Here is a 27,716-nt window from a genome sequence, read left to right as displayed (position 1 = left end):
TTTCTTTTGGCACAGGTTGCAAATGGCATCGCTGTTGTCAGAGGCAGACACACACAAAAAATTCCACACTGCTGAGCTCTGCAATGACGGCATTCTGGTGTTGGACACAGCATGCGTTGATTGGCATGCTGTCGGGCTGACCCTGGGTGCCGATGCATGCTGTCTGACTGTGCCACTAGCTCCTTGCGACGACCTCCCCCTGCTTCCAACTTCTCTCCTCCTCCTCTCTGTCTCCCCATCTAAACTTTCGCCCTGTTCTTCTTCTTGCCGAGCGGGCACCCACGTGACATCCATGAACGCATCGTCATCATCAACCGCTTCACTTATATCTGACAACTCAGCAAAGGAAGCAGCAGCAGAATCAACATCATCATCATCACACCGTACGTCCATGTGTGTAATGCTGCCTGACTGACACATATCCCTGTTATCTACATCCTCTGGCAATAATGGTTGTGCATCACTCATTTCTTCAAACGGATGTGTAAATAACTCCTCTGACAGATCAAGTGAAGCGGCTGTGGTGCTAGTGTTGGTGGTGGCGGCAGGTGGGTGAGTGGTATCTTGAGAGGTACCCGAAGCTAAGCTGGAGGAGGATGGTGCGTCAAGGTTCCGAGCGGAAGCTGTAGAAGATTGGGTGTCCTGTGTTAGCCAGTCAACTATGTCCTCAGTACTTTTCAAGTTCAGGGTATGTGGCCTCTGAAAACTGGGCATTATTCTAGGGCAAAAGGGAATCACAGCACCACGACCACGACAGCCCCTGTGGGCTGGCCTGCCTCTGCCTGTCATTTGTTTTTGGATTAGTGGTACTATGCGTGCAAGCTACTGTGAGACCAGATATGAGTGGCACTGTGCAGTGGCAGAGGTTGGCAGAGTACACGCTGTAGGCCTGACACACACTTATGAAGGACACTGACTGCTATTATATTACAGTCAAAACTTTTTTTGTTTTTAAATGCAGGCTATTGTGACACCAGATATGAGTGGCACTGTGCACTGGCAGAGGTTGGCAGAGTAGACGCTGTAGGCCTGACACACACGCTTGAAGACAACTATCTGCTATTCAATCTATAACAGTGAAAAAGGTTTTTGGTTTTTAAATGCACGCTATTGTGACAACAGATATGAGTGGCACTGTGCACTGGCAGAGGTTGGCAGAGTACACGCTGTAGGCCTGACACCCGCTTGCAGACAACTAACTGCTATTCAATCTATAACAGTGAAAAGAGTTTTTGGGTTTTTAAAGGCAATCTATTGCGACACCAGATAAGAGTGGCACTGTGCACTGGCAGAGGTTGGCAGAGTACACGCTGTAGGCCTGACACACACTTATGAAGGACACTGACTGCTATGATATTACAGTCAAAAACTTTTTTGTTTTTAAATGCAAGCTATTGTGACACCAGATATGAGTGGCACTGTGCACTGGCAGAGGTTGGCAGAGTACACGCTGTAGGCCTGACACCCGCTTGCAGACAACTAACTGCTATTCAATCTATAACAGTGAAAAAAGTTTTGGGGTTTTTAAATGCAATCTATTGCGACACCAGATAAGAGTGGCAGTGTGCACTGGCAGAGGTTGGCAGAGTAGACACTGTAGGCCTGACACACACTTATGAAGGACACTGACTACTATTATATTACAGTCAAAAACTTTTTTTGTTTTTAAATGCACGCTATTGTGACACCAGATATGAGTGGCACTGTGCACTGGCAGAGGTTGGCAGAGTACACACTGTAGGCCTGACACCCGCTTGAAGGACACTGACTGCTATTAGATTACAGTCAAAAAAAATTTTGGTTTTTAAATGCACGCTATTGTGACACCAGATATGAGTGGCACTGTGCACTGGCAGAGGTTGGCAGAGTACACGCTGTAGGCCTGACACACAGACGCTTGCAGACAACTAACTGCTATTCAATCTATTACAGTGAAAAAAATTTTTTGTTTTTAAATGCAAGCTATTGTGACACCATATATGAGTGGTGGCACTGGGCAAGTGGGCACAGTATCCACTGTGAGCCTGACACAGAAGCTGGCAGGCAGGCAACTGCAATTAGATTACACAGGAAAAAGAAGCAGACTGATGTTCTAGCCCTAAAAAGGGCTTTTTGGGGTGCTGTCCTTACAGCAGAGATCAGAGGAGTCCTTCAGGACTGTAGTGGACACTGAATACACTACCCTAGCTATCAATTTCCCTATCAAATCAGCAGCAGCTACACTGTACCTCCTCTCACTAAGAATGCAGCTTCACAATGAATGTAAAATGGATGCTGTACAGGAGGTGGGAGGGTCTGGAAGGGAGGGTCTGCTGCTGATTGGCTGGAATGTGTCTGCTCACTGTGAGGCACAGGGTCAAAGTTTACTCAATGATGACGAATAGGGGGCGGTTCGAACCGCGCATATGTTCGCCCGCCGTGGCGAACGCGAACACGCTATGTTCGCCAGCGAACCGTTCGGTACATCACTGTCAAGAAGTAGAGTTTCACAGACATCACAATGTAGAGTGAAGGCAATAAATTATTTATTGGAGATCAAAAAGGACAAAAAAAAACAAAACATACAACGTTTCATCCTAGAGGCCTTACTCATGATACATAACAAAGGCTTCTAGGCCAAAACGTTGTATCTTTTTTTTTGTCCTTTTTGATCTCCAATAACTAATTTTTTGCCTTCACCCTACATTGTGACGCTTGTTCTCCACAGTGCTCCTATGTAAACATACGTGTGTGCAGCTCTCCTTTGACTTTATGCATTAATTAGTAATAAGTACCTTTTTTATAGATTCTCTTTATCATGTTTCTGTTTTTCACATCCATCTGCTTTACTCATGTAGGTATCACAATGGCACGTTGCTAGATAGAAACATATTCAAATATGACAAAAGCTTAACTCTTCGCAGTCTTAAAGCAGCCCAGGCTGGGGCATACCATTGCAAAGCAAGTAATGGACTGGGAGCTATCAAGTCTTCTATTGCAAAGTTGACCATTTTAGGTAAGCAAAACTGAAAACCTGAACCAGTCATTCAGTTAAACATAAGAGACTCACCTATGGTGTGGCATGCTGTACAAGATAAGAGCAAGTACAGTATATAGACATGGATAGCATTATATATGCATTTTGCTCTTACTGATAGCAAATCTTTCCAATGTTGTTCAATTAAAGGAAAACTATAGCGCTAGGAATACAAACCTGTATTCCTAACTCTATAGTGCCCTATATAAATTCAGTTGTTCCCCCTTTTCCAAAGTAAAAAAACCGCTTTAAACGTACCCTTTTTCCAGTGCCGAGTCTCCCACGGTGCTACTACCTGCTCCACCTCCCGCAACACCATTATAGAGGTGTCGCTTCCTATATGAATGTCCACTCCAATGCTTCTCGTGAAGGAGCATTGGGGACAAGTTACGCGTGTGGTGAACACTGTAATACTAAGTGATTTAATTTACTATAAACTTCAGATTGCATTATTGAGCATGTCTGTAAGCTTGGGGAGTCTCTTCATTTCTTACACTTCCTGATTCTCAGCCATACCTCTGAGAATTGTACTACTAGCTTTTATATTTGCACACCGTTTTATCAGCTTGGAGACCGTAGCTGCAAGTCTCAGTTTCCGCCTGCACTGGATTAACATTTGCAAAACATTATGTGTCTGGTTTTCCTATTGTCCACTGACACCTCTGTCTAAGTGAGGTCAAGGAGGGGAGAGAAAATGCCACATTTATAAGTAGATGAATAGGCTTGTTTGGTTGTTGTCGATATGCTTCTTTGAAGTTTGGATTATAACACCAACAGTTAATTATATACTTCTTATTTTATTGCAGGTAAAGGTGAAACTAGCTGTAAGAGATCACCAGAAGAACACCTTATAAAGCTTCCTGTTGATTGCTTTCAAACAAAAACAGGTTCTCACTACTACAATGTAGGCAAGTGCCCAAATAATCAATGTGTGGGGCAATTGAGTTCAGAATTGCTATGCAAAGACAAGGTAGACTACTGCTGTGGAGTAAAGCGAATGAAGTTGCAGCATGTGAGATGTCCTGGATATACCTTACCAATTATGGCAGTGGTAGAGTGTGGCTGTGCCCAGTGTATACAACCCAAGATTTTGATAAGAGGAAGGGTAACTTCTTATGACAATGGAGAGCCACTAAGGTTTGGAAAGATTATAGTAAGTGGAAAAAGCAAGGGCTTTACTGGATATATGGGAGAATTTACATTAGAAGTACCAGCTGGAACAAAAAGATTAGTGGTAACTTTTGTAGATCCTCAGGATACATTTTTGGAGACCATCAAAGTGTTTCCATTTGATCCAAAGGGTAATACTGTGTTCCAAGATGTGAAAGTGATGAGAAAACATAAGCCAGTTGATCTGGACCCTACAATAACAAATATAATTTCTCTTGAGGGATTTGCAGCACAGGAGCCTATGGGGGAGATAGTAATACCACCTAATTCTTTTACAAAAGCCAATGGTGAAGCCTATTTGGATGTTGTGAAGGCCAGTGTGACTTTTTTGGATCCACGGAATTTTAGTACAGCCTCTGCTGCTTCGAGTGATCTTAATTTTGTGAACAGAGATGGAGATATTTCCCCACTACGGACCTATGGAATGTTTGCTGTGGACTTTAGAGAACATGACACTCATTCCCAGCTGCACACGGGGAAGGTAGAGGTGCGGCTGAATACAGAGCAAGTTAAGATGCCCCAACATCTTGAGAAAATGAAGCTTTGGTCTTTAAATCCAAACACTGGATTATGGGAAGAGGAAACGGATTTTAAAATGCCAGAGGGAAGCAGAAGGAGACGGAGAGAAGAAAGGGCATTTTTAATAGGACAAGTAGAAATACGAGAAAGGCGTCTGTTCAATCTCGATGTTCCAGAGTCTCGGAGGTGCTTTGTTAAAGTGCGAGCATATATGAATGAGAAGTTCATACCTAATGAACAATTAGAGGGAGTAGTGATAACTCTTATGAATCTAGAACCTATGCCAGGATTCCCATCTAACCCAAGAGCCTGGGGGCGTTTTGACAGTGTAATCACAGGTAGGAATGGGGCCTGTCTACCAGCTTTCTGTGATGCTCAACAGCCAGATGCTTACACTGCTTATGTTACTGCTACAATGGGAGGCGAAGAGTTGGAAGCTGCTCCGTCATCTCCCAAACTTAATCCCAATGTAATTGGTGTATCTCAACCGTACTTGACCAAGCTCGGTTACCAGCGAACTGACCATGAAGACTCTGCTGCAAAAAAGACAGCCTTCAAGATTAACTTAGCCAAACCAAACCCAAACAATTTTGAAGAGAATGTTGGCCCACTATATCATTATCGAAATCTGCTTGGTTGTGAGGAAGCCCCAGTTTTAGATAATCATTTCAGATTTTATCGAGTAGAGGAAGATAAATATGAGTACAATGTGGTTCCATTTGATGAAAGTGACTTGACTTCATGGACTGGTGGCTATCTGTCCTGGTGGCCTAATCCACAAGAATTTCGAGCATGCTACTTGAAAGTAAGAGTCCAAGGTCCTCAGGAATATATGGTCCGTTCTCGGAATATTGGTGGGAGCCACCCCAGGACTATAGGTCAACTGTTTGGGTTGAGGGACACCCGGAGTGTTAGAGACCCAGCAGGAGAAAGCAGCTCTGCAGCCTGTGTAGAGTTTAAGTGCAGTGGAATGCTCTATGACCAGAGTTTAGTAGATCGCACACGGGTTATTGTGACTCCTCAAGGTAGCTGTCGTCTTGTGGAAGTCAACAGGCTTCTAGAAGAGTATCTTGTACGTCATCCTCCTATGGCAATTGGAAATGATACTGGAGAATTTAATATGTTGGCTCCTGTTGACCCCTTAGGTCATAACTATGGAATTTATACTGTGACTGATCAGAACCCACGACTGGCTAAAGAAATTGCAATTGGACGCTGCTTTGATGGCACATCTGATGGTTTCTCCAGAGAGATGAAAGCCCTTAAAGGTGTAGCACTAACATTCCGATGCCAGGAAAAACCTATTACTCGAGAGAGTTTTTTCCAGCGCTTGCTTAACAATCCAGGAGGAACTGTTCGAGAAATCCAAAGTGCGATGCTAGAGAATGAACAACAGAGAGTGCAAGCTGAAAGAGTGCCATATCCTTCTACAAATTCATCTTCCTCCAGCCGTATCAAAAGGCCAGTAACGACTCAGAGAAGAGTGAGACAATTTCAAAAAAACTGATGTCATAGCCAAATAACTAACAATGGTAGTAACGTCAGTACCCCAGGATGTACTTGAAAAACAGAGAGAGCTAAAAGTGCCATTGCTTGTTACATGATTCCATATTACTAGTATAATAAAAACTGTTTCACACAAATAATACTAAGTAAAATCTGTCACTTCACCCTGTGGCTGTAGAAATAAAGTAATACAATTAGATTCTAAATGTCAGCATTATGTTGCTAGACATTAACTTGGAAATGATTAATGGATAACCTAATGAAAGAATCAAAACTATTATAATGCTGAATAACATTTTGACCTAAAGGGGTTTGACCAATGATATGATGGAGATTATTATTTTATAAAAGTGCATCAAACTTTTAAAAATGCAGTCGTCACCATGGAAATTAGTAGAACCATTTAATTGATTGCTCCACTTTTAATACTTTGCCCCACTCTTCTCTTAGAATGCTTTTATGCATTTCACCCAATATGTCTGAGTATATTTGCATTAATATCAATTTCTATGTTAGTGGATTGACGTTGTTATACTGTAATTATACAGATGAGGCAAAGCTATGCAATAATTAATAATCTCGGCAACTCAGATGTCATTCGTCCTATACTAGACTCTGCCAGCCTAACTGTATTAGCTATAACGTGTTACATGTACATATTGGGCTAGACAATAAACATTTTTTTTTTAAAGGATATTAATGGCAAAGCTTAATGTGATTCTAATAAAGGGTTGAAAATGGTGTGTGAAATGGTACTTATTAATCACTCCACATGGCCTGATTAATAACAGACAGCATGTCTACAAACAGTATAATAGCAATATTGTCTTTCACACATGCTTTTAATTTAAAGCTCGACAAGACTAGAGAGAGAGGCTTCATCTTGAGCTATAAAAATAGAAGGAAGTAAAGAATTCCCAAAAACAACATGAATTGAGTTTGCAGAAGTATTTTTCCTTTCATAAGCAACTGCAATAGGTGATCTGTTTTTAAAGGTCAGGACTTTTGTGTTATGTGCACAGGATTAAATAAACTTGTCCGTATTTTGGATATCAAAAGATGGCAACTGAAAAGTGTCTTGAAAATATATCAGCAGAATCGGAATCTCACATTACACCCTTACAAGGATTACGCCAAGCAAAGAGTAATGGCATGCCTTGTTGGCATGCCCCCACTGTAAAAAAATAAAATAAACAAACTGTCTTGACCAACGTCAAATTTCCCCTCTCATCTCACAGTGCTCCTTAAATGATTACCATTACCTAGCTAGTTAACGTAGATCTCAACCTCTCCTAAATTTTGGCTTGACTTTAATGGCTGAACCAAAAAACAGAACAAACTATTGATTATTTTTCAGATACTTCAGTACATATATGTATATATTTAGAGTACTTGAGATCACAGTTCATAATCTATTCCGATAAAGGAAAACAAAGACTCTGGTTTTGTCATTTATTATCTTCTGGTATGTAGTGTGTGTATATATATATCTCAATCAAAATATGAGATTATTTGTGGAACTAATTTGCATATGTCCACCCAGAATCCTTTGCAGTAGTAACATCACTGCAAACTTATGATTTCTGTGGGAAAAAGCAATTCTGGCTTGACTGGTGTGCAGATCTTTGTTTTGTATCCACTGACTTCAGATGGAAGGGGTTTTTAAACAAAAAAAAAAAAACCTCTCTCTTTCTCTCTCTCAAATTCTAAGTTCCCATCAAACAGGACACAGCAAAAGGAAATATGGAAAGAGGAATTTGGGTCCTGAAATCACAGTCTCTCCTAAATGAGAGATTCAGTTTGTCTCTGGTCAACACTCATATTCCTATGTAGTTTAACACATTAATAGGAACAGCAAATGTTTCCATTAATCTCCCACCTTTAATATGCCATATGTTTTTATCTGGCTACTGCAACATCCTCTCAGATAAATGACAACAGCCTTTTTACTTGTCTCATGTAGACACCAGGAAATTAGCTGGAATGTATTTAATGACTGGGATTCGAAATTCTGCATTTCCACTGGAGAGGTCCAAACAGACAGACATTCCAAATTTCGTCTGTGTCTCTGTGCACACAATAATGTGTTGTGCACAATATGAATTTTTGCTTTAGATGGAAGACACAGACAGGGTTAAATGCCAACCAAGTATTTTACAACTATATACCGAGCAGGCATAACAGAAGTGGCAGTATCTCTGTGTTTGTGCGTCACAAACGAAGAAAGAAATTGAAGCTCTGTGCATGAAAAAACAGCCCTTTATTAAATTGTTTTTTGTTTTTTTGCTTGCACAGTGTGCATCTTAATATTGCTTAAACAGATGCATTGTCAGTACTTTTGCTTGTTTTAAACTAAATATTTAATTTATTGTAATCTTGGGATATGTTTCAAAAGTCAGCTGATGAAAGATTTCATGTTTTGTACTGTGAGTTATGTACTTTGTTAACGCTTTCATATGGTATTTAATAAATTCTGCATTTCTGATCATATCACAATCCCTATGGTGTGTATAATTAAGCACCTTACAATTGGGCAATTTAGAACACATCTTTTGCAAATTGTTATGGACAATGCCAAATGATTATAATAAAACTGTAAAATCTATTAACGAACATTTCGCTTGCATATGTTTGGATGTGCAATACAATATCACAAAGAGATAGAAATTGTGAACGGATTTGTTGTGTCCTGGTACTTGCCTTCCAGCCCTCTAAATGGATGTGACCTGAAAAGAAATCATATATGATGATAACATCTTTAAAAAAAAAAAAAATGCATTACCCTAGTCAGAGGACAACTGGCAGACTCTTTTACCTAATAATAACCAACCAGGTGTTGTGCTAGGCAGCTGGCAATATTATCTACATAATAAGTCTATCAAAAAGTAAGAAGTGTATTAAAATTGTAATTTTGACAGCCTCGTAGTGCCATTCATGATCCAACATTTTTTTAAACTTTTTTTTTTAGTAATCATGGAAATAGCATTTAGTAATTTTTGGTTGATATTTCTTTGCTTGAAATATGTTTCCATTAGTAAAGTTTACCAAAAAACAATGTTTTCATTGTTGTTCAAATTGCTAAATCCATTGTTTGACGGAGGAGCACACATGTTTGGCCTACTGATTAAAACATGCTGGCATTTGATTACATATAATCTGCAATCATAACAGAGTTTTGTGCACTAAATAACCACACATGTACAATCTTATTGAATGAATGTATTAGTTACAGACCTAAAGTATTCCGTGTATAAGCGAGGGTGAGAGCTGAGAACCCAAGATGCTCATTTATGTGGATCAGACTTGCAGAACCTATTTTACTGACATATAATTAATGGAGAGAAATATTAAGGTGGTATTTCTGTACTGATGTTCACAGGTGGAAAAAGATTGTTTTTTTTTTTTTTTATCCACCCAAGATATAAATTATGTCACTATCTAGAATGCAAATTTTTTCAGAGACCTAGGCATGTCAGAAGAGAGACCAGATTAGCTCTCTCGCACTAAGAGACTATTGGTTCTCTCCACGTTAAAAATAAAAAATACTTAAATAGTAATTTAAAAAGTGAGGTCCTTTTGCAAAACTAAACATGAGGATAGCACTCCAGGCCATCTTAAGGATAAATCAGCTTTTATAAATCATCAATTTGTCTTTGTCAATGTTTCAAAAGTCGACAAATATGAATAACTGTTAAATTACTGTTACATTTATTCCTTAAATGTATTCCTTAAAAAGACCAGGAGTGCAACCAGCATTTTTAGTCTTGTATGTAAACTGTGAGGTCCCAGAGAACTGCAGACTTAATTTAATAGTAAAACACAAGCATTGGTTGGGTAATGTTAGGGCTATGGGTATGGGCATGTTAGCGTAAACTAGGGTTTACAGAGAGAGTGCTGTACAAGATTAGTGGGAATTACAATCACGGGTGGTCATTAAGTCAGCTTAGGAACAAGCTGAATTAAAATGGCAGCCTTTGGCATTAAGGAGTGTGAACTCATTAATTCCAGGGACAATCAGACATGCATTAACTGTCCATTACTTTGTTGAATGGTATAAACGCACAGATGACATCACCATCCCTGCAGTATGATGTTCTAAAACACAATCTGTCCTTTGAAATAACATTCAGGTCTTGTACTATATATATATATATATATATATATATATATATATATACATATACATACACACATACACACTCTCACTCTCTCATTTAGTGGCTGTCTAACTTACTTTCCTGGGAAGCATTTACCCGTAATCTCTCATTCTTTCTGCAAAATATAATTTCCTTAAATTCCAAGTGACCCGGCCAGCTCCCAGTCTTACGGCGTCTTCTCTCCTTAAAGTGAAATACAACTTGTCAGTGTACTTTTATGTGTGTGCTTCAATGATTGGTGCTTTACTCTGCCTGCTTGGATTTTGGGGTTAACATGACACTGTATGCCTTGCTACGGAAATGCCTCACACCTCATAGTTCTGTGGACTCTAACGTGTTTACCTCATTCATCCCAAATGCTTTGATGTTGGAACAGAAAATGTGAAGACTCAGCGTGGAAAAATGCTTGTTTTGGCTCCTAAACATTGAAAACAAGAAAATCGAGAAACTATGAATACATTCAAACAGGAAAAAAAACCTAATGAGTGAACATTTTTAAAAATGTATATATGTGCATATGGATATGTATATAGACTTTTAAAGATTCACATCTTTACAATTGCACAGAAAGGTGCAAAAAAAATCATATTTTCACCATAGAATCATTTCACCATAGAGTATCAAAACATACAATATTTTGGCATCATCAACAGTGTCCATGGAGGGTCCAAATTATCTGAATCACTTTTCACACTGGACCCTTGCATGGCTTAACAATTTATTTTTTTCATTGGCATTGGCAAAACTAGGTTTATGCACCGCCATATTTATTGGAAGAGCACTTAAAGGGATACTGTAGGCACCCAGACCACTTCAGCTAATTGAAGTGGTCTGGGTGCAATGTCCCTGTCAGTATTACCCTGCAATTGTAATTATTGCAGTTATTGATAAACTGAAATAATTAGCTTGCAGGGTTGACTCCATCTCTAGTGGTTGTCTACCAGACAACCACTAGAGGCACTTCCGGGTTGTTAGGCGACTATTGGTTGCCTAATTAATGCTGGATGTCTTCAGACTATTCAATGCTTTCCTATGTGGTTGTCCTAATGCAATCACTGCGCTAGCAGCGCATGTTCATTACGTTCCCGACTTGGTAGGAGGAGTGGAGGTGGTGCCTGACCTGGCATAACGGTGCTAAATTCAGGTAAGTGAAAAAGGGTTTTAACCCCTTAAGGACCAAACTTCTGGAATAAAAGAGAATCATGACATGTAACACATGTCATGTGTCCTTAAGGGGTTAAGGGGGGTGTGAGCAAGTGAGTGAGGCACTATAGGGTACTATAGTGCTAGGAATACAACTTTGTATTCCTAGCCTATAGTTTCCCTTTAAACTTGCCCCTTATATACATTTTAAATGGTGTGTAGTACATGTGCGCATACATTTGTCTAACTGTATTGTATGTGTGAATGTTGTATGTGTGTTACTGCATGAAACACCTAAATTATTATTAATAAGGACCTAGCTGACATTATGTAGGTTAGCAGGGAAACTACTATATATGCTCTGCAGAGTATTAACTACTGAGTATTACTGACTGCCCTCTGCACAATGGGTAACAGGGGATGTAAACTATGAGTGATACAAATATAAAGGAATTAACACTATTTAAAAAATAAATAAAGAGCTTTTTATGTAAATTAATTGGAAAATGTACCTGTGGTAGACTATGGTTTTCTCCCTCAAATCTTCCTCAAAAGACTTTATCACTACCTCTGGCTATTACCTTATTGCCTACCCCTCCATGTTAAACACAGAAGACTGCAGTTACCAACATTGCCAGGTCAAATTCTACCCCTGTTTCCACCCATTTCCCAGCCAGCTAGAAGAGCGCTAATTGGATGGGAGATGCAAGAGACTATGCTGAACAATTGCTCCCTGAGCTAAAAAAATGAATTAAATAATAAAGCGTGTGGGAGGGGGAGTTTGAGGCTATTAAATGAAAAAGAAGGGTATAAACTACACCTCGTTGACAAGGTCCAAAGAGGACCGAAACGATCATCCAGGGTTGCATTATCTCTCATACATGTTTTTCACAACTAAACAGATTTAAATGTGTTACCAGTTCTTCATAACTAAAATGTTCCATTCCTTTTATTAATTTGGTAGCCTGCCTCCAGAGGCGACCCTGTAATTAGGTGACTTAGACTCAGGTCCCGACATATGAAGAGACACGGCGGCTTGCCCTTTATGCCGCTGGGTGGGAGGCCACTCCTTACAGTCTGCCCTGGGGGAGAGCCAGCCTCCTGTCTGCAGCTGCGATGGGTGCAGAGCTGCAGAATGAGGTGTGTCACGATCTCAGCCAATCAGAGCATTGCTGCAGGTTACCACATTAACGCTCTGGCTGGAGATTGCAAGGCTGGTCTGCAGCTCTGCACCCGGCGGAGCTGCAGATCGGAGAGCCGGACCACCAGGGGAATCCACCTGACCACCAGGGAATCGATAAAAACATTTCCAGTACCTCCACACCCTGTCCCAGCCCCCCCTACCCTCTTAAAGCCCCCTTTCACATACAACCACCCACCTATCCTCTTACAACCCCCTTACCCTCTCACAGCCCCCTCCTATGCTCTTACAACCCCCTACAGTCTCACAACCTCCCACCTGTCCTCTTACAATCCCCCTACCCTCTGACAACCCCCCACCCTCTCACAGTCCCATTATCTTCTCACAACCCCCTATCCACTCACAGCCCCCCTACCCTCTTACAGCCCCCCCCCACCCTCTCACAGACCTCAATCTTGTCACAGTCCCCATACCAACTCACAGCCCCTCCACCTTGACACAGCTCCCCTACCCATTCACAGACCCCCTACCCCAAGCATGTCAAACTCAAAGTCTAGCACGGACAAAGCTTAAGTTTATGTTGGCCGCAAAAAACCCCCTATTTTTATACCGCACCCCCTCTACTAAATCCCAGTCCCCCGATATACTAAATCCCAGTCCCCCACATATACTAAATCCCAGTCCCCCACATATACTAAATCCCAGTCCCCCATATACTACATCCCAGTCCTCCCAATATACTAAATCCCAGTCCTTCACCCCTCTACTAAATCCCAGCACCCCCTTCTAGCCAACAAGCAGACTCAACTTACATTGCCGCTGACAGTATGCGACTCGAGTGTGGCCTCTGGTATTCCCCAAAAGGCACTTTCCGCACCCTGTGCCAAAGCGGATCCTCCTGCTACTTCTTGAAACCCTGTGAAGGTGGAGCATGTCGACTTCACGTCGAAATGTGACGTGGCGTGCCTCCGTGCACCTCCAGGTACTCCACTGTCCAGCCGCGGCCATCAAAACACTGACCGACACACACTCACTGAAAAACACTCACTGACACACAGACAGACACACAGACAGACACACAGACAGACACACAGAGACAGACACACAGAGACAGACAGACACAGAGACAGACAGACACACAGACAGACAGACACACAGAGACAGACACACAGAGACAGACACACAGAGACAGACACACAGAGACAGACACACAGAGACAGACACACACAGACAGACACACAGAGACAGACAGACACACAGAGACAGACAGACACACAGAGACAGACAGACACACAGAGACAGACACACAGACACACACAGAGACAGACAGACACACAGAGACAGACAGACACACAGAGACAGACAGACACACAGAGACAGACAGACACACAGAGACAGACAGACACACAGAGACAGACACACAGAGACAGACACACAGAGACAGACAGACAGAGACACACAGACACACACAGAGACAGACAGACAGACACACAGACACACACACAGACACACACACAGAGACAGACACACAGAGACAGACACACAGAGACAGACACACAGACAGACACACAGAGACAGACAGACACACAGAGACAGACAGACACACAGAGACAGACACACAGACACACACAGAGACAGACAGACACACAGAGACAGACACACAGAGACAGACACACAGAGACAGACAGACAGACACACAGACACACACAGAGACAGACACACAGACAGACACACAGAGACAGACACACAGAGACAGACACACAGACAGACACACAGAGACAGACACACAGACAGACACACAGACAGACACACAGACAGACACACAGACAGACACACAGACAGACACACAGACAGACACACAGACAGACACACAGACACAGACACAGACACACAGAGACAGACACACCTGCAATGTGGGGCGAGCAGGTGCCTATTCTGCTTTTACACGAGGTATGTACTCGCGCCTCACCGGGCCGCAAAGAGGTCCATTGTGGGCTGTATGCGGCCCGCGGGCTACAAGTTTGACATGCTTGCCCTACCCTTTCACAGCCCCCCCCCCCACACCCTACCATAGCTCCCCACACACTCTGTCACTGCCCTCTCTATATCGTCTCATACACACACCCTGTCATCCCACACACACACCCTCAAAGCCACCCCAGTCTGGCACCCCACAAACACCTTGTCACAGCCCCCCAACACCCTGTCACTCCCCCCCCCCCCCCACACCCTGGCACACTCGTAGCAATGCCATACCACAATGCACAAAGGGCCACAGGCAGCCCCCATAAACACAACAAGCAGCTACCCCAGACACATAGCTTCCAGGCTCATGCTCACAAAGACATACATATACATGTACATATACATCTCTGTCAGACACACACTTTCAGGCACATACACAGGTAGACAATGCCAGACACACTCAGAAATACACACACCTGCACTTATGCATACAGGACTGCCATGCTATGTAACCATACCCTACAATCGTGTATAAATGATTAGCATAATTGCTAATTAAATTTGCTAATTCATTTAGTTTGCTAATTATGCCAGAGCTTGTCAGAGAGCTCACAACTAACTCTCTGTATCCAGCACTGCAAGCCTGTCTGTTACGAATGCTGGTATAGTGGATACCCTGTTTGCCTATTTCCTACTGAACTGCTGTGCCTGAGTGATTATAGCTTGCAGTTCGGGTGCAGATTTGAACGGTTCCAGACGAATGTAGCATCCAAGTAGTGTTCTCCCCAGCAAGTAGACTGCAACCCAAACATCAGCCTAGACTAAATGAAGGGTACAATAGGAAATGAAGTTTAATGGTGCCACACTGGCTTTTATGCAAGTCCCCATGCAAGGGGCACTCCCACATGGACCTTGTGGGGGACTCCAATGCAAAGTTTACAACCAATAACAATACAGTTACAAAGTGTGACACTCCCAATACAAACAGATAATCCCTCCTCTCGGTCTGTGAAATAATTGAGTCAGATACTGTAATAACTCCATTATCTCCAGGCAGAAAAAATGTTTTTTTCATAAAACTTGAAAAGTACCCCAAAACACATAAAAGTCCTGAATAACATGGTGGTTTCATCACACCGTCCTTCAATATAACTTACATTACACAGACAATGCAACCCCTATTTATTTACACTTTTGGTGTTAGTGGGGGCCTCATGTTTGAGTTTCGCCTAAGGCCTCACAAAGTCTGGAGCCGCCTCTGCATTTTTTCTAGCACCATAGTATCCTGCATTAGAACAGGTGCCAAAAAATACACAGCTCAAGTGTGGTCTTAACATTGATTTATACAGAGAGAAAATAGTTTGTTGGCTAAGACAATTCCCAAATCCTTCTCATGTCTTGATAGCTCTAATTCACTAGCGTTTTGGGTGTAAGTTTCTTGTGCGTTCTTTCCCCCAAAGTGCATAACTTTCCATTTTTGTACGTTAAATTTTATCTGCCATTTCAAAGTGCAGTTTCTCAATCTATCTAAATCCCTCTGCAGCAAAGTAATATGCTGCTCACAGTGTATTACTTTACAGAGTTTTGGGTCATCCGCAAACACTGAAACATGACTTTCAATGCCTGTTTCAAAATCATTTATAAATATGTTAAATAGAAGCAGTCCCAAAACAGAACCATGAGGGGCACCACTTACCACTTTTGTCCAGCTTGAAGGTTTTCCAATAATGACAACTCTGTACTCTATTTTTAGGCCAATGTTCTACCAAAGAACAAGAACAATTTTCATCTAGATTAATTTATTTTACTTTGACCACTAACATATTGTGTGGAACAGTAATGAATGCTTTGGCAAAATCCAAATAGATCGCATCCTCTGCAACACCCTGATCTATACTTTTACTTAACTTTTCGTAGAATGCTATTAAGTTAGTTTGACATGTTTCATAAAACCATGCTGACTGTTGCTAATAATATTTTTCCCAATGAAAATAATGCATTAATAACCCTCCAAATCCTTTCCCTGCCACAGAAGTGTCTCACAAATCTATAATATCCAGGCAAAGATTTCTAACCCTTTTTGAATAAAAGGAACCACATCTTCAAAGGCAGAATAAGTATACAGCCTCCCTTTTAAACATTAGGGACCCTGGTGCCCTGCAATAGTTCTAGACATTCTAAGCACCATTAAAGCTTTGCATACTTGCAGCATCTCTAAGTTTACACCTCAGAGTTATCAACCAGGCATCCTGCATTAAGAGTTCAACATGGTCTGTTTTAATTTTGTTTTAATTTTGTGCAATTATTGGATAATGCACAGCTTGGGCTGGGCTCTTTTCACAGTAGAGCCAAGGACTGGGCATGCACATGGTTCTGCTGATAACTTCACATACCCAGTTCATTAAACAGTGTATGTGTTAACTGACAGTCATTGAGGTATTTATAAACATATCAACCAAATATAGATCTAAGGAGGCAGGTTTGAGGGTCAACTAGATATTCCATTTTTTATTCTATTTTTCCCATTTTTTTAATGAAAAAGTACAGATGCTTGTAAAGGATACTCCTTTACTCCATCCTCTTCCTGCTTACAGGTAGCAGAGACAGTATCATAGCAAGTATTGTTCACCCTTGGCACATGATCACTAATTTTTTGACCACCCACTAAGTCAGGCTTCACCTCTACCAGGACGGAGACAGAGACGGAGACGGAGACAGAGAGACAGAGAGACAGAGAGACAGAGAGACAGAGAGACAGAGAGACAGAGAGACAGAGAGACAGAGAATGTGTATGTGTGTATGTATATATATAATGAAGATAGCGTGTGCACATATGTCAAGGTGCGTATGTAAAAGAGTATGTGTGTATATCCAGGAGTGTTTACACAATTGTGTATGTTCAGCAAGGTGCATGTGTATGTTCAGGAGTATGTTTCTATATGTTTCAATAAGGGTAAGCAATTGTGTATGTACAAATAAAAGTGTGTTTGTGTGTCATTGCAGATGAGAAAAAAAGCACATTGTCTGTTTTATAAGTTGACTGATGTATGTTTTTTCACCAAATATGAATACGTTATTTTGAAATGAACAAAAATGAATGGGATGCTAGGCTCTGTCTCTTACATAACCTTCTATTTCCATCTATTTTCAATTGATATGCACAAGAAATGTGTTTGCAAATTGCAAATATAGATCACCCACCTGCACCTGTGTTCTGTATTTCTCATAAATGGTTTTAGCTTTAGTTTCAAATTACAAAACGTTATTCAGTCTTTCTGTACAATATGATTTTCAACATAAAATGTCAAAAATATTTCATAAATTGTATATTGTTAAAAAGAAACATATAAATATTCGTCATTGTCTTGAAGGGGAACTCTAAACACCATAAACATTACAGCTTACAGCCTTGATGCAATCCCTCAGTTCTTTGAACTGTATTCAAGTGGTTTAACACAAACTGAAGGTCTTCAGGGCACCAACAGCCCTTCTCTTTGCTCTGCATATTGCTATTCCAGAGCACCAATGTTGCCAATGAGCTATGTGCAAATGTGGACAGAATTAATATTGCTAAGTGAGAAATATGTTCCGCAATTGTCACAAGTGCCCAAGGGACTCTAGGTTTGCACCAAACTGCTTGAAAACGGTTTAACACAAAACCAGTAAGCTACACCAAAGGTTTGCCTGCACTATAACCACTAGAATGGGCTGTAGTGGTTATAGTGCCTAGAGTGGTCCTTTAATGAAGATCCCAAAAATGGAATGGTCGACTCCAGTCTGTTCCCCACCTAGTAATAATGATAATAATAATAATAATAATAATAATAATAGTAGTAATGTACACCATCATTGTTATGTTTATTTTACGTTTTTTTTTTTTTTTTATTAGAGTTATGGCTAGAGTAAGTGTTAGGGATCCTGTAACATTAGGACATCATCTCGACAGACATGTCTAAGTATACCTGACCCTGTTACATTGTCATAAAAAAGAGTTAAATAAAATCAGGATTAGAACTATAATCTTAATAAATATATTACAGGATTACATTGAAGAGTATTATCAGACAAGACACTGGGTTTAACAAGCAATCACTGTTGAGAGGTGGTGATGGTGAACAGAGATGGAACTCAATATTGCTTGTATGAAAATAGAAGGTTATGTAAGAGACAGAGCCTAGCATCCCAGTGGGATAATTGGTGCTCACCTGCTAAACTCTGGAATGCTGCTGTTAATAACCTGTATCACATTGGTAGTAGAGAAGGAATTCTGTTGCAGCTCTAATTTCACATAAACTATTAGTGGGTTTGGCAAGGTAATATTGTGGGATGAGGAAGCTGGCACCTACAATGCTTCATTTTTCTTTGGAATCGCTCATAATGTCTCTATTGTTTTAAAGGGTTACAATGTAGACAGATTGATGGCCCATATGTCTACACCATACCAAGGTCTCTGCTAATGAGTAACACAGATCCTGCATTTGGGATTTCAATACATGGCGGGAATGTAGAGCGGTCCTTTATGGACAGGTTCTAGGAAAGAAACAACACACAGACTAGTCTGAAATCTATACTATTCATAATATTTGCTGCACACGTTATAGCATTTTAATTCAAACCAGTTCTTAGATGTTAAGATCACCTTTATAAATAGCTTCCTACCATTATTATACCTGCAGAGGAATGCCAAGAGCAACAGAACTGCAAATTAACCTCTCATTCATTAATGTATGAATTAATTAATATTTAAACGGAGCAGGGCTTAGTGTTTCTTTAGAGCTTTGTTTATCATTTGACTTTTTGTCACATGTTGCTGTGATTCCTATTGTTATGTTATTCAGCATATCATCCTTATTTATTCCTTGACATTTAATCACTGTCATCCAATTTAAATTCTATAATAGACTAACGGTCATCGGAGACAATAGCAGATGATATCAACCTGGGTTGTTTTCAACAGGAAGTAGATGTACACCAATGGACCTACAATATTTATCATTGAGATCTGTTAAAAGACCTTCCTTCCTCCTCGATCTGTCTGGAAAACTCCCATAATGCCTGAGACGTATGCTCACTTTGATTCATCAACCCTCTTTTATATAGCTCTTCTACCAATAGCATACTGGAAAAAGGTAGATGTTGAGCTACATTCTCTGTAACCCACTGTCCTCCCACATTAAAAAAAAGAATGCAATTGTTTTTTCAGCTAATACTTACAAGAAATGTCTCTGTATGTGCCAAGATTACTAGGTGATGGGAAAGGTCTAAGCTCTGAGAGTGCTCTACTGAGCTGGTAGTGGAGACAGATAATGGCACCCCAGGTAAGAATTCAAACCAGGGGGCGGAGCCTGACTGCCAAGCAGAGCACACTACACGAGCTCCTGCTACAACTCGACGATAAAGCAATAAAAATACTAAATATAGGGCTCAGCTACTGATGTATGGAGGCACTGGCATCCAGGGGACTCCGGGCAAGCGACTTCAAACGCACTACAAGCACCGCTACCGAAAATAACCCAAGAGCCCTGCTGCGGCCTACTGGCACCTGGGCGGGGGAGAGGCGGCCGACCTCCCGACGCTCCGGCTCGACCGGTGAACCCGCAGCACTCTGACCCCCCCCCCCGGACCGGTGGGGGATATCCCGGTCCACTCAAGGCAGAGGGATGAGCACCCCAGGAACACCGGAGTGTGAGGGCACCGCCCGACAGGGAACCCATGGCGCGACCAAGATGGCCGCCACGTGGAACACCAAGCCCGGTGAACAGAACACTCCCTGGGAAGATCGATTTGAGGCCAGGTTTAATGCCATCTGCCATAACTTCTGGCTCCGCATTGCCCAACGAGCAGCAGCTACAATCTGCCTGAACACTGGGTGGAAGCCTCCCCCTAAGAAGCGCCCCCGCGAACATCACACACGGAGTAGGAGACGACGATGTCAGGGCCGCACCAAGGCACCGCACGTGGAGCCGCCACTGCTGTCCGCCCTCGGGGCCCACCTGGGAGGAAGCCCAACCGGAGATTATCTCCAAAGCACCAACCACAACGCCCGAAGCCCGACCGCCGCTGGCGGCGGCAGAACATCCGGGCTTCCAGAGGCACCCGAAAAAGGGGAGACACGGCCCCAAGAGGCAACCGAGTCTGTGGAACGATGGTGCAGGACTATCCAGCGCCCGGGGACCAGAGAGCAGCTTTTCCACAGATGTACTATAACGCACGCAGGGGGTGGCCCACACCGCGAGGTTCCTACGCACTACGGAGCACCAAGCCTACGGAGGGCCGCATAGCCGACCAGCAGGAGACCTGGCACACGACGCATCCGAACCGCGTACCACTAGAGGGCACCGACATGCTCCCATCCACAGGCGTTGGTTAGAAGGGACACTGACACTAGTTCACCGAGCCCCCGTGTCTCCAGCGGTGAACAGCCGTTGCAGCAGAGCCGTCTGGCAGGACGAGACAAATACAGACTTAAGCGTAAATTAACCTATTTCTTCAATGCTCCAGCAAGTTGATTATGTCACTGTTTATGTGTTATTAGTCTGCCGTTGCCATATCTGACTTAAAGTTATAATGCAGCCTGCTTCTCTGCATGATAGCCACGTATAGGCAAACTTATTTGATACCTACATGAAGAAACCTAGCAAACTGACCAGCACAACCAGGCAATGTATGTCCTACTATACCATCTGCCTTTCACTAGATGTGCTCAGTGGCTTTTCATGACACTTGCCTCTAATCTTATATCTAAAACGCACTTCTAATCGCAACACCGAGCCTTAAACGTAATCCTCACACATGTTAACCTACAGGCTCACAGCGCTGTACACAGCCTGCCTTTTCAATCCCTGCTGCCTTGCCTTACACAGCTATTCGTATAAAGCGACTTACTTCAACATACAATACAGCAACCCCACATGGGAAAAGCGTAACACTACTGTATTCACTCTATCTACCTACTCTAATATGTTATGTTCCGCAAACAATGTTTACTAGCATGTTCTTCTCATAATAATGACATCTCTCTGAATCATATACTGACTAGCTACTTAGCTGATCTAGCAATGTTAAGCAACAGTTACCTTTAGTGTTACTTTAATTATTATTTCACTAATCAAGCTTGTATCAATCTGTTTACATGACGTGTTAAAAAAAACAGAGAGGTATTGTTCACCATCACAAACCTAACTTCACTAGGAAGGAATGGCTAATACTCAATTCTCTGAAAGATGACAATTCAATAGTCATTAAGCCCGCAGACAAGGGTGGGGCACTGGTGATTATGGACAGGGACTATTATGTTAGAGAAATCCGATCACAACTTCATGACATAACAAGTTATCAACAAATAGAAGGGAATCCCATCCAACGGTTACAGCTGACCTTAAGCACACTGAATAAGGATGCGCTGGAGAAGGGCATAATCTCAGAGGGAGAGTATAGATACATGGATAAGAAATATCCCACCATTCCGGTTTTCTATACTCTCCCTAAGATTCATAAAAACCCAGAAGCCCCACCAGGAAGGCCCATAGTCAGCGGAACAAATTCGGTATTACAACCACCAGCAGTTATCCTCGATAAGTACCTAATTAAATATGTACCCCAACAGAAATCATACATCAAAGACACAAATGAATTCCTCAAATTGATAGATAATCTGATGATTGAGGCACACACAGAGGTTTGGCTTGTCACGTTAGATGTCCAGTCATTATACACATCGATCACCCACACTGAAGGCATAGCAGCAATAGAATGGACATTGGACCAGGATGATACATTAACATTACACCCGGACACAAAAAGATATATTCTGGATCTACTACAATTTGTCCTAACGGAAAACTACTTCCTATTTGAAGATAGTTATTATAGACAAATTAAAGGGACCGCCATGGGTTCAAATGTAGCCCCTACCTATGCGAATATGTACATGAACAGATTGGAGGAACTATATATTTACACCACTCCATTATTTGAGAATTGCATAACATGGAAGAGATTTATAGACGATGTCTTTGTCTGTTGGGGCGGGACAAAAACACAATTAGATACATTTTTCCATACTCTGAACATGTTAGATCCCAATATTAAATTTACAATAACTTGTGACATAGCGTCGGTACCATTTCTGGATACCCGTGTTCATTTACTCAACAATAAGTTATATACCAACATTTATACAAAACCTACTGATAGGAATAATCTCCTTGAATATTCAAGCTATCACCCACGCCATCTCAAAGAAGGCTTACCATATAGCCAACTCTTAAGGGTCAGGAGAATTATCTCACAAGATAATCAAGTGGAACCAGGACTGGATCTGATCTGCAAAAAAATCATGGATAGAGGTTATCCATTAGAGGTAGTCAGCAAACATAAGGAAAGAGTTCAACTTATGGATAGGAACATTGTACTTAATCCTACCAGAACAACAGAGAAAATTGAGAGAATACCCTTCATATCCCCATACACCCCCTACAGTAAGGATATTAAAAACATTATCCTTAAACATTGGAACATCTTTGAGGGTGACACTAATCTTCCTACTGAATTTACAAATCCCCCACTGTTCTCCTATTGTAGGGCACAGAACTTGAAAGATAGATTGGTACGCTCTGACATTGGGAGCGGCAAGAAACAACGGAGATTTTTCTCTGAACCAAAAAAAGGCACTTTCCCATGTCTCAATTGTAGACACTGCAATAGCATTATAAGGGGTGAATACTTTGCACACCCTCTATCAGGGAAACAATTTAAGATCTTAGATTATTTCACATGTAACTCGGATTATGTGGTGTACATATTGAAGTGTCCTTGCGGTCTTCTTTATGTTGGAGAAACTACAAGACCGGTCAAAGACCGTATTGGTGAACATAAGAGGGATATCAGGGCCGCTATACTAAAGGGAACAGATGCTAAACCAGTGCCTAGACATTTTATTCAACACGGTCACAGCGTAAACCAATTACGCTTTCAAGTGATTGATACTGTCAAGCCCCTACGAAGAGGTGGGGATAGACAGAAGGCACTTTTGTGTAAGGAGACGAAGTGGATTAGTGTCTTGGACACATTATATCCACAGGGTTTGAATGAGGATTATGATTTGAAACATTTTTTATAATACAGATTTACATTGTTTAAACTTATATACTCTGTACTCAGATCCAAGTAACCGTCATAACATTATGATTTTATCTTTATCAGATTTTGACCATGATTGGTCCGCCTGGTCCCCTATCTCCACCTCTGGCTCTCATAAAATTAACCTATGTTGGTCCGCAACCCGAATAGTTATTACGGGGTCCTCATTTGGGATGGCCATGGATATATTTCATTGGTACACCACTGGTGAGTACATCTCTATTTTTTGAAACAGCCGGAGTATTTATCTCTGAGGGGCCATTGCAGTGTCTTAACACTTTATGTACCTATTTGGTGACATACTTTTACTACATGCTTACAGAGGCACCTCTGAGTTACACAGATGGGCTACAACAGAGAAATTACATAGATATGTTTTAAAAAACAGAGGATTTAATAAAGTGACTGTGTCTCTTTAAAAAGGATATGGAGTGGGTGTCGGCCATATCACTTTACAATAATAGTAACGACCTATGTTCCTTACAGCATAATCTTTCCCCCTTTTTGGTCATTAACCATTCATAATTGTAAATATATAACAGACTAGTATTTTGATTTTAAGTTGTTTCCAACTTTAAACACATTTTAAGGTTCTTTTGGATAGTTGGGAATGGTTTTGTGAGTTTTGTAGATATGTAAATATGTTAATAAAGTTATTTTGAGATTTTCGCTCTGTGGAGCACATTCATGTCGATTAGAGTGTGACGTCATCATAGCGCGACCCGCGAGAAAGGGCGGGCGCACAATAGAGACATAAGCAGCTTCTCACACTCATTCCCGACAGGGCCATTGAAGGGATCATTGGATTCCGAGCGCGCAGCCCGTTACAGCACCCCACCGCCTGCTACAGCATTTCATCAAAGGTAAAGAGACCCTCTACAACAACGAGCAAGCAAGGAAGGAGCCTGGAGGACGCATTGCACAAAGGAGGACTGACTACATGTTCCTCTATCCTGGCACAGACCGGAGATAATCCCTTGGACGCAGATACAAACAACAAATGATACAGGGAATCCTCTGGCATCTAACTGTGGTGAGATCTAACCATTAAACACTTGGAGTAATAACTACTTATAATCATCGGTGTACACACATTTGGACTGTAAATACTTTTTTCATTTTTTTCTCATTTTTTCTTATTTTTTCTTCTTTTTACTGTTTTATTTTTTGGACATTCTCTTTGTTTTTTCACATATATTTTTTCTATATTACTGATGAATTTTTCTGTACAGTGTATATAAGAGATAGAGGGCTCTCTATCATATAGTGCCTCTGTGCACTTTACTTGATTATCTATTGCGGTTCATATTGGGGGCTTTCTGTATATATTAATTATTGTTTAGGTGCAATGGTAGGATTGTAGATATATTTTGTCAGTCATCAATTATACCTTTATGATATTCTATTCGCTTTGATTATTTAAATAAAACTATTTTTGCAAGAATTAGCTTCTAAGCAGTATTTATATAGAGTGCGGTATCCTTTTTTGTTGCATTGTTCACCATCTTGTTATCATATACTCGTGTTACCCCACAATGCCTCCTCTTTCTCTTCTGTACCCCATGACGCATATGCCATAATAAAAGAAAGATTTAAAAAAAAAAAAAAAAAAAAAGAATTCAAACCATCCAAAATTGGTTTCAATTTATACAATGGGAGGCGCCAGGGCACTTCTGGTACCATAACCATTACAGCTAGACAGCTGTAGTTGTTATTGTGCTTGGAGTGTTTCTTTAACCCCTTAAGTCCACAGGGCGTTCTATAACGTCCTTATTTTGGTGGCTCTAAACGCTGCAGGGCGGCATAGAACGCCCTGCGATCTTCTGTACTTACCCGGTCGCCGGCGATCGCGGTATGGGGACTTACCTGGGAGCCCAGGGAGTCCCCCTCCATCCACTTCGGCCCCCCCTGGGCCATGTGATCGCGAGTATATATATATATATATATAAATTAGATATACTTAGATCATATTATTATGTATATGTTCTAAGTATATATATATATATATATATATATATATATATATATACACACACACACACAAACACATAAATATACATACACTGTCTACGTGTATTTTAATATTAATATATACATAATTATATATATTAGTATCAAAATACATGTACAATGATATTGATTAAATATATATATATATATATATATATATATTTATATATAATAAAAAATAAATAAATATATAAATACGTTAAAAAATAAAATTAAAAAAAATAATAATATATATATATATATATATATATATGCGCGTCATTTCGTTCTAACTGTATTTTAAAATTAATATATATATTGATATCAAAATACATGTAGAACGAAATAATATATATATATCTATATACATAAGTATATAGGTATATATCACTATATATATATATATATATATATATATATATACCTATATATAAATAAAAATAATAAAAACAATTATATACATATACACATACATATATATATATATATACATACACACACACACACACACACACACACACAAACATTTCTACGTATATATATTTATGTAACAATTTTATCATTTTATTACAATTTGCAGGACCTGCCTGACAACCCAGGCCAAAAGTTCAGGGAATTTAATTTTCTATTACTATATTTAACCCTGTAACTTTCCAAGACACCATAAAACCTGTACATGGGGGGTACTGTTTTACTCGGAAGACTTCGCTGAACACAAATATTAGTGTTTCAAAACAGTAAAATGTATTACAACGACGATATCGTCAGTGACAGGGACATTTTTTTGCATTTTTCACACACAAATGGCACTTACACCGACAATATAATTGTTGTGATACGTTTGACTGTTTGGAAACACTAATATTTGTGTTCAGCGAAGTCTCCCGAGTATAACAGTACCCCTCATGTACAGGTTTTATGGTGTTTTCAAAAGTTACAGAGTCAAATATAAGGCTTGCATTTCAGTTTTTTCACATTGGAATTCGCCATGTAGGTTATGTAGCCTTTGAGACCGTACGGTAGCCCAGGAATGAGAATTACCCCCATGATGGCATACCATTTGCAAAAGTAGACAACAAGGATTTGCAAATGGGGTATGTTCAGTTTTTTTTTAGTAGCCACAAACACTGGCCAAAATTTGCGTTCAAATTCGTTTTTTGCATTTTCAAATATTAACACTAACTTTGGCCAGTGTTTGTGACCAAGTGGCTACTAAAAAAGACTGGACATACATCCATTTGCAATACCTTTGGTTGTCTACTTTTGCAAATGGTATGCCATCATGGGGGTAATTCTTATTCCTGTGCTACCATATGGTCTCAAAGGCAACGTAACCAATCTGGCGAATTTCAATGTGAAAAAACTGAAATATGTAACACGCTATATTTAACCCTGTAACTTCCCAAAACACCATAAAACCTGTATACAGGGGGTACTGTTTTACACGTGAGACATCGCTGAATACAAATATGTGTATGTTACTGCAGTAAAAGCAAACAGTATTTTGACATTCACAGTTAAAATGTCACGTAGAAGTAAAAATTTTTTTAAAATTCTTATTTTCTCCCATTTTTTATATTGTTTTTCATATTAAATTATGTTTTATACCTAAATATTTGATGTTAAACGAAAGCCCCTGAATAAAATGATATATAATAAGGGTGGGTGCATTTAGTAAGAAAGAGGTGAATTACGGTAGGACAGACATATAGCGCAAATGCCAGGTTTTGTTTACATTTTGTTTTGATCACAACTTGTACATTTGGTTGCGGTCTTAAGGGGTTAATAAATGCCAGGTGTTAAGAAGTGTTTCGAACAGTTTGTGACAAAGTAAGATCAAAGAAAACAATTACTGTCAGGCAGGGCCGGATTAAGAGCACACTGGGCCTGGTGCTGACAATTATGATGGGCCTAATTACGGAATCTTATTGACCAAAAACAATAAAACAATCATACCTCCCAAGCGTCA

At 40.6% G+C, this 27,716-nt stretch overlaps 2 protein-coding genes across 2 annotated transcripts in view; one reads left to right on the top strand and one right to left on the bottom strand.

Moving 5' to 3' along the window:
- The window catches only part of CILP2 (cartilage intermediate layer protein 2), a 48,410-nt gene extending 41,586 nt beyond the window's left edge, over window positions 1-6,824 (top strand). The window contains exons 6-7 of the mRNA XM_063455360.1: window positions 2,838-2,995; window positions 3,823-6,824. Of these exons, the coding sequence (XP_063311430.1) occupies window positions 2,838-2,995; window positions 3,823-6,212 (2,548 nt within the window). The 3' untranslated portion in view covers window positions 6,213-6,824. The remainder of the gene's footprint in view (window positions 1-2,837; window positions 2,996-3,822) is intronic.
- The window catches only part of GTPBP3 (GTP binding protein 3, mitochondrial), a 318,683-nt gene that overhangs the window by 90,086 nt on the left and 200,881 nt on the right, over window positions 1-27,716 (bottom strand). The window lies entirely within an intron of this gene.

This window comes from Pelobates fuscus, chromosome 5 (assembly GCF_036172605.1).
Source record: "Pelobates fuscus isolate aPelFus1 chromosome 5, aPelFus1.pri, whole genome shotgun sequence".
NCBI lineage: Eukaryota > Metazoa > Chordata > Amphibia > Anura > Pelobatidae > Pelobates > Pelobates fuscus.
Note: the sequence above shows the minus strand (reverse complement) of the source record. Positions and strands in the feature narration are given on the sequence as shown.